Source organism: Oikopleura dioica, chromosome YSR (assembly GCF_907165135.1).
Source record: "Oikopleura dioica chromosome YSR, OKI2018_I68_1.0, whole genome shotgun sequence".
NCBI classification, from domain to species: Eukaryota; Metazoa; Chordata; class Appendicularia; order Copelata; family Oikopleuridae; genus Oikopleura; species Oikopleura dioica.
The window spans coordinates 768495-777423 of NC_137295.1; the positions used below are offsets into that span (position 1 = coordinate 768495).

The window sequence follows — 8929 nt, forward strand, 5'->3', positions numbered from 1 at the left end:
TTTGATACAGAGCCCCGAAAAAAATGTCCCGACAATCTTGCTTAAACTATTTTTTGAGGAGGAAAAATTGATGATTTTTTCAAAAAATAATAAGAAAAAGAACACAAAAAGGAAGCTTGAGACGTAAATCTTAATAAAAATTAAAATTTTTGACGAAAAACAGCTCTTTGCATATAAAATTGGCTTCATAAACCAAAGTTTGACCATTTATTGAGAAGTCGAAGATTTCAATTGACAAAAAATGTCCACAAATTTGATACCCTCTCTTTTTAAATGTGTCCCAAGAAATCCCCTTAAAATCTAAAAAATGTTCACAAATTTGATGTCCACAAATTCCATAAAAAACTGTATTTTTCTGTTACGTAATCATGTGCGCGCACGCGAAATCGCGCATGATAGAGAGTGGCCACACAAAATTCTATCCGATTCCGCCAAAATATTTTCACCCTTCGATTTTATCAAAATAAATAATTTATTATCTTTGAAAGATAAATTACTTTATTAAAAGAAATAAACCGTATATAATTGAAAAATTCCTAAAATCAATATAAATTGATAGATGATAAAAACTATAATAATAACTAAAAACGGGTAAATAAAAACAAATTAAGAAAAGGGAGTGGGAGGGAATGGGGACAAGACTAAGATTGATCATCTCAGCCGCCTTCGTCAAGCCCATTTAAATTTAAAAACCAAGGAAGGGGCTGAGACGGCCCAAAGGGCCGTCAAGCCCATTGAAATTTAAAAACCAGGGAAGGGGCTGAGGCGCATCGAGTCAAGGATGAACTTGGAGACCATATCCCATTTTTTTTAAAAGAAGACTAGAGAAATTTTTTTCATTCAAAATAAAATTTTAGTTTTATTTTTATTAGAAATTTTATTTAAATCTATCTTCGAAAAGAAAGAATTTCTTTGTTGTTTCGGTGGTGTCCACCCTAGCCGCGCCCTGAGGGCGAACGCGGCGCTGTGCGCTGCGCAACGCGCAAAATAGGTCCAAAAATGTCTTTCAATTTTAAATAACAGTATGTTAGTCATCTGTTTCCCATAATTTTACGACGGATTTCTGTTGTTCTTAGTCGAAATTATATATATTTAAAAAAAATTTCTGGGAAGCATTTGACTAACATGGTTTTTCAACATTAATTTGCCTATATCTCTTCAACCCATTAATTGTTTTTTCTCAAAAATATGTTTTGTTATTTTATAAACAGATCTTTTTCACCTTTAGAAATCTGGGAATAAAACGATTTGTCTATCAAAAGATAGTTTTTCTGGGCGTGAACCCTAACAATCATTGATAATTGCCATAGGATTCATTCTTATCCTTATTTTATATAATTTAAATCATCCTTTTCCTTAAAAAAATATCTATCCTTAGTATCCTTACTATGAAATTAAATATTTAAATTCCGTAAGCATGGATTCTAAAACTTACTTGTCGCCAGTTGCAAAGACGCTAAGAGATTCCTGGATTCTGCGTAGTTGCTGTAGAATAGATGAACTTGGGGCAAGAAGTAAAGCAGGATAAAGTGTGTGTGAATTATGGTTTTTATTTTAAATAAGCAAAATTTTCAAAATTTTCGGTTTTCAATTTTTATTCTGATGGATGAGGATAGATCCGGATGAAGTTTTTATGACGATAAAAATGATCAGTGATCATCAGCGATCAATTTCATGTATAAAAACCCAAATATGAATCGGGTTTTAGAAAAAATCTTATTTTGACCTTAGGTAACCTCACGTGACCTTTTATGACCCCGAGTCACATGTTAAAATGATCAGTGGATCATAGGCTTTCCATCGATGTATCATTCATCCCTATAAGAGGATGATAAAAAAATCGATTTTCCCACTGTGCACCCCCTATGTATATGTAAGACTGAGTGTGAAGTGAACAGAAGGAGGTTGAGCTGTTTGCTTATCAGTATAGGCGCGCGGCTCCGAGACGGTAGAATTCTTTCTGGTAGTTTTTGAACACTCATTTAAATCTGTACTTAGGGCTGACGAAGGCCCCCTGAGGCCGAAACGCGTCCCAAAATAAATTTCAATCATAAATTCATGAGAGGTCAACTTTGGCAATCTTTCTGGAAGTGCTGACATGCAACAATGCAAAATGTCCCAAAAAAATTGCTTAAAAATTTTTTGAGAAAGAAAAATTGACGATTTTTATCAAAAATTTACTGAAAAAGAATGAAAGAAACGCGCTGTAGCCGACTATTTTGTTAAACTATGAGATTTTCGAAGAATAACAGATCTTTGTAGATGAAATTGGCTTCAAAAATATAAGTTTGACCATAAATTTAGATCTCGAGGATATTTGTTGAGAAAAAAATGTCCAGAAATTCGATACCCTTTCTCTTTGAATTTGTCCCGAGAAAAATCCTTAAAATCTGATACATGTCCAGAAATTTGATGTTCAGAAATTCCATAAAAACTGCAATAGAAAAGTTGTTTCATTCATTAACTTGGGGAAAAAATAAACATAAATTTATAATAGACTACCAGAAATTTGTGATTGGTTATCAAAAATTTTGGTAGTGAGTCAGATCATGCGCGGGGGCGTGTGTTTTACGATGGAAATTCAATCATTTTTCAAAAATGAGTTTTGGAAAGCAAGAAAATATATTTTTTGATTTATATGCACTGGTTCAACATCAGAAAATGAGATATTCTGCAAGAAATTTTTCAATCCATCGCTTTGGCAATATTTTTTTAAGTCTTTTTGGATCTCTGAAGTCTTTTTTTGGAGGTTTTTTCATAAATCCGATCTCTGCATCACGAAATAAGATAATTGAGGGTTCATACGCTTTTGCGACGCGGAATATCATTTGTAACATTTTTTCAGTTGGTTTTTTTCCGGTATATTTTCCAACTATATTTTCACATGACAAGTCAATCTTGAATTGGTCAATATTGGTCGAAAAGTGAAAGGGTTTTAAAAATTTGGTAAGATTCGGCCAGAAAATCTGGAAAATGGAAAAATCGTGCGGCAAGCCCATAGGCTATGGGCCATCGGGCCAGGGTTTGAAAAAATTTAAATTTTGGATAAGCATGAGCACGGCTGAGCACGGAGAGCTCAAATTTTGGCTAAGCCTGAGCACGATTGAGCATCCGCCGGCTCAAATTGCGCTGAGCCTGAGCACACTGAGCATGCTCAATGCTCAGTGCTCGGAGCATGCTCAAGCGAAAAACCTGAAACTGGCATCATGGGCAACACAGGGCAACAGGGCCATCGAAAAAAAAACAGTTCCGAGTCTCAATAACCTGAAAATGGCAACAAATGTTACAAGGGCAACACCCTGTTGCACGGGAGGGCTTTTTTGAAGTTCTGACAAAACCAAATAAAGCGCCGCGCGCGCTTATTTGCGGCGCTCGACCAATGAACGCGCGCGGCGCGATGTTTGGTTTTGTCAGAAGAATGGGGGGTACTGAATTGCGTCGCCCTGCGCCGCCTTGCGTCGCCCGGTCCGGAACCGATCGACTCTCATTCGACCAAACCATGACCTAGGAAAGAGTTCTGAACAAGAGCGAGAGTTGGGCCCCGCCAACCCAATGAGTTCTCTACCAGAAAATGCACGCGTAAGGGCCTTTGGCCCGTCGCGTGCTCAATATATTAGTGATTTTATGGAAGATCTGAATTTGATTGAGAACAACGCTACTGGCAACCTAAATTATAGGTTTTACTTATTTTAACTGTTTGACAATATAAATAAGTGAGAATAACTAAGTTGACATAAAAAGCTTAAATTATGGCCTTTGAAAGACCAAATATCTTCAAACCCGGTGAGGCTGGGCGGTACAGGGCGGCGCAGGGCGGCCCAGGGCGGCGCAAGGCGGCTTAGGGCGGCACAATTCAGTGTCTCCCAGAAGAATAGTAGCGAGGTCGTTTTTTGACTTTATTTACACTACTAGGGTTTCGCATAATTGAGATAAAGACTTTATTTTTACCAAAATTTTGGAATTCTACTAAAAATGACTAGTAGAATCTATCTCCGATCTTAGTTTCTCCCCAAACCCCTTTCTTCAGTCATTTTAAAAATATAATGTTTAAAAGGCTTCTGCGCTTTGATTGGTCAGCTGCGCAAGCGACTTTTTCTAGACTGAAGATTCTTCCATCTGAACAACACAGTCAGAAATTCAACCAATCAGCGCGCGGGAAATGAAAATGATAATGCTTTTCAAAACTTTAAATGAATCTGAAAAAATGATGAAATGAAAAAACTTTAAACGACCTGAGAATGGCAACAACGGCAACAACGGCAACAAAGGCAACAACGGCAACATGTTGCCATTCTCAGGTTCTGATGAATTTTGGGCGATGTTTTTCTTGTTCTTTTTTTGCATATTTTCTCTAGAGCGCAGCTTTAGATGTTATTTTTTACCTTTTTGATCCTCAGACTTAACGTATGTTATGAATTTCGCAAAAGTATGGAACTCATTATGAGGCTCAATATCTGTGTAACGACAATATTTTAAAAGAAAAGTACTTTCTGTTAAATAATCAAATTTCTTTTCCACGGTTTTTTGCTCATTGTCAATGAGTCTCATTGATTAACTTCATAAATTGACCAATTTGCGAATTGTAATTAGCCATCTTGAACTCATTATAAATTCACTGTTTGAGCAAACAAAATCAATCTACAGGGGGGTCATTCAACAACGACCGAGACGATTCCAATCATGACGCAAAATTCTCTGCTCTGATTGGTCAATCATGCAAATCAGCCCCGTCGTTATTGAAAGACCCCCTTGTAGAAGAAGAAGAAGTCAAAGAGCGAGTATGCGTTTCGCGCCTGATTTTAGGAAACTCAAGGAGTGGTTTAAACATCTTGGGGGTTTTAAAAACAAGTTTGCTTCTAGAATATTGCCGTTCTTGCCTAACTAAGGTTATGCGAAAATATGGATTATTTTTATTCGGCCCTGTTGCCGTTGTTGCCTTTGTTGCCGTTGTTGCCGTGGTTGCCTAACTCAGGTTGTTCGCTTTTCAATGGGAAGGCGACTGAACGTGTGCGACAAAAATTTACCGGAAAAACCGAGATAAATCGGCGAATTTATAGAGTTATCAGAATACAAGTATCGTCATTTTCTTCGCCATAGTCGAAAACATCAATCCCATTTAAAACTTCAAAATTTTTTATAGCTTATTTTCGTTTTTGAAATTTGGGTCCTCCGATCGTGCGGAACCCTACACACTACTGAGAGTTCAAAGAGTTATAGCTAGGCTCCACGCTTAAAAAACGCTCGATTTTTTAACGCCTGATATTCAGGGTTTTTATTGTTTAGAATAGTTAAACATGTTCCAAGGAACAAAAAATTTTTTTGGAGCCTAGTTATAGCATATTTCTTTTTCCCGAACCAAGTATGAAGTGTGGTCTTTTCCCAAATGCGTTCCTTTAATTTAACTCCTGGTGATTCCTTCCTTCATTCTTTTAAAAATATAGCGTGTACATTGAAGATCTCGTCGTCGAACATGATCACTTGAACATCAAGGAAGAATGTCTAGTGAACAAGGCATTGTCTGCCACTTAAACTTGAGGGACTTCTTCAATCTCCATCAGAGTTGCAGGGCGTGTTTTACCAATTTGAAGCGCTAGGAATTGCTCGACCAACTCTTCTTCCTCTTCTTTCCCCAGAACACTTTCTGTAACGTCGAGATTTTCAAACTGCTCGATTTCTTCCTCATGGAGAAGTCCCGTGTTAAGCCATGATCGGTTGAAGATTGCTGGGTTCATGTTCATGAAGATGTCGTTCGCCTGGTTCACGAGATCTTCTTCTTTGATGTTCAAGTGATCATGTTTAGGGTCCGTACACAAAAATTAAGTACCCAAAATTCTAATCCAATCTTTTTTATTTTTTGATATGTTTTTGAGATAGTTCAAATAAGCATTTTTGCTTCTTTGACTCTCCCTTTAATGAAAGGGTTGAAAAAATATTAAGGGTCAAAGATGGTGATTTTTGTGTTCACGAGGTTGTATCCCGATTTCAAAAAAATAAATTATACTGAGATGACCGGCGGGACAAGCTTATTTTAAATCCCTTTTAAAAAAGTTTGAAAACTTCATGCTTCTGTCCGAAATTTAAATACAATTTTCATAATTTAAGATAAAAACCATAAATAAAATAAAAACAAGCATAATATTAGTTATAAAAGCGATGGGTGAGGGTGGGGTTGGGGACAAAACTGAGATTGATCAACTCAGAGTTCCAGGCTTTTGTCAAGCCCCTTAAAATTAAAAATCAAGGAATGGGGCTGAGACGGCCCGAAGGAATTTTCATTTACAGTGGTTACCCATCTTAAGAGGCCCTAACTTAAGAGGACTTTTGCGTCAATTTGGCTTATTTTGTCATCCTAAAAAGTTCCAACCTAAGAGGACTTTCTTGATGATTTTTATTAAATTTCGGAAAATATCTTGGCAAACAGTGAGTCATTAAGCATTTTTTTTTACAGTAAAGAAACTCGAAATCTTTGACTGCTTTTCTGGCCATTTTGAAGACGATGGCTTTGCAATGTCGGCTTCATCTGAACCTGGAATTTGAGGTTCTTCCTCAATATCCATCGGGGTCGCAGCTTGTTTATCATCGATCTGAAGCGCCAGGAAATGCTCGATCAATTCTTCTTCGTCTTCTTTCTCCAAGATACTTTCGAAAACGTCCAAGCCCTCGACGTCTTCAACATTCTCCTCGTATTCTTCTTCTTTAATCAGTCCAGTATTGATCCAACTTCGCTTGAAGATTGCTGGATTCATGTTATTGAAGATTTCGTTGGCTTTTCTCACGAGCTCTTCCTCTGTGATATTAAGATGATCGTGATCGACGATAAAATCATCGAGGTAGTAGCGGATCTTCTTCTTAAAATTACAGAAAACAAGATTGTCACAAGGCTGGTAAACGCCTTCTACTCACTCTCGTTTGGAAATACAAAGATCCTGTATCTCTTTATCATCGGGGAAGTTTTCATCGATCATTTTTCGTAACCATCTCGCGACTCCACGAAGTCTCATTTTATATTGGCGTTTCGGGTATAGTTGCTTGATTTTTTCTTCGAGCTTTTGCATTGATGCAGATTTTTTCTGCGTGAGCTGGTATTTGTGCTTCGTTTTCGATGACAGGATCGTAAACCTTTTGTTGTAAAGGTTTGTAAATGTACATTTTGGAATATCTTGTCCATGCTCTTTTCGATAGAGCTCATTTACAGCCTTTTTAGCATTTCTTTTGTTTGCACCCTTCACCAAAATCTCTGCATACTTTTTTTTCTCGGCCATCGTCATGTGAATTCTCTTTTCGGACATGTTTCCAGCAAAATATTTTTCGAGGAATGAACAAGTTAAAGTTAAAAACATAAGCGCGCGCCTTGTTCTGGAAACAATAATCATGATCAATTTTCCAATCAAATGTCCAAATTTTGACTTCAGTAATGCTGCTTAGCTTCGACATAAGTGAATAAAGAATTTTAAAATATGTATTCCTAAATTGACTCGAAATGTTCCAACTTAAGAGGACTTTCTCTTAGCCCTTGTCATCTCAAAAGGCCTCTTAAGATGGATACCAACTTATGTTATTTTGATTTTTATATATTAGATATAAATTAGCGAATATTTCATTTTAAATTTTTTTTAGAAATTTTTTTTCTTCTTTTTTTAATTAAGAATTTGTCTTTTATTGCTTTTTTCTCATGAAAAAACTATATTTATATTAGAATTCAATTTTATATGAAAACTGAATTTTTTTCTTTTTTCATCTCTGCGCTGCGGCCACCCTACGACTTCCTAATAAGGAAAGTGACGCATCGCGCGCGCTGCGCAGCGCAAGAAGGCCAGATTTTGACCTTCCTCCTTCAATTTGAGGATGTTGTAGACGCTTTTCAAACTTTTTTATTAAAGATTAAAATAAAAATCGCCATCTATAATTCTTCTTGTGTAGTTTAATTTCTTGAAATTTTAATACAACAGTGTTTTTCAGTCTTTTTATGCGATTATCTCATCAACCCTTTTTTTTAATTTTCAATTAAATTTTATTTTTATAATCTACAGAGGCATATTGACAACCCCTAAAACTTTCAGAGGATTTGCTTTTGAAACAAAAAAGTAAGAATTTTTGTGGACGGACCCTAATCATGTTCGACGACGAAATCTTCAATGTACACGCGGAGGCAACAGAATTCGACGTCATCAAGAGGTTGATGAAAGCCTTATTAATTTTGAACACAAACAAATTCAAAACTTATAACTTACACGTTCAAGTTGCAGACAATGCCGACACTGAAAAGCCATCGACTTCAAATGGCCGAAGACGCCGTCGAAGATAACTAGCTTTTTAATTGTAACTTTCGACTTTTGAATAAAAATTGAAAAAAGTGGCCTTAAAGTGTATTTTTTAGGATGACAGATTTCGGGAATTTATCGAAAAAGTGGTCTTAAAATGATCGGCCTTAAAAGTGCTTCACACTCTGTAAATTTCTGTATGGCTCTTTCTCGCTTTTTCCAAGTAAATAAAGTGCCATTGCTATGACAAAGGGTTCACTTCTGTTTTTTCCCATGCCTTTTCAAGTACTCTTTTTTATACTATAAAATTTAAAGGATTCAATCGGGTTGTTCGCTTTTGGTAAATTCATTCTAGGGTTCGCAATGAAAAATTTTAAGGTCAAAAAGGCAAAAATGCAATAATTGACGTTTGAGTCACCAGGATTGAGGTCTGAAAAGCTATGATCGAAGTTGTTGAAGCCGGGATTGAAGTTGATGAAGCCGGGAATGACTGTGGAGTAGCCAATAAATAACATTTTTATGATCAATCGTTGATTGACAATCAATCTAAATTAAGGGATCACCCCCCGATTTTTCAAAGCTTTGGCACCGGTCATTATCGCCTATGATTAGATTCCTCGTGTTCTGAGGATCATTTTGATATATGATAGTACCCCTTTACATAAATG

The 8929-nt window shown here is 36.4% G+C and overlaps 1 protein-coding gene across 1 annotated transcript; it reads right to left on the reverse strand.

Moving 5' to 3' along the window:
* Positions 1–6390: 6390 nt before the first annotated feature.
* LOC145710770 (uncharacterized) lies at positions 6391–7464 on the reverse strand. Its single transcript, XM_081788490.1, has 2 exons — positions 7120–7464; positions 6391–6725 (listed from the first exon to the last, which is right to left on the reverse strand). Exons 1-2 carry the CDS (start codon positions 7147–7149, stop codon positions 6429–6431), a joined length of 327 nt encoding a protein of 108 aa, XP_081644616.1. The 5' UTR covers positions 7150–7464; the 3' UTR covers positions 6391–6428.
* Between the last annotated feature and the right edge of the window lie 1465 nt (positions 7465–8929).

Coding starts and splice junctions, on each gene's coding strand:
- LOC145710770 (XM_081788490.1), bottom strand. CDS start 7,149: ATGTACATTTACAAACCTTTACAACAAAAG. Junction 6,726..7,119: donor ACAAACCTTTACAACAAAAG/GTTTACGATCCT, acceptor GCAATCTTCAAG/CGAAGTTGGATCAATACTGG.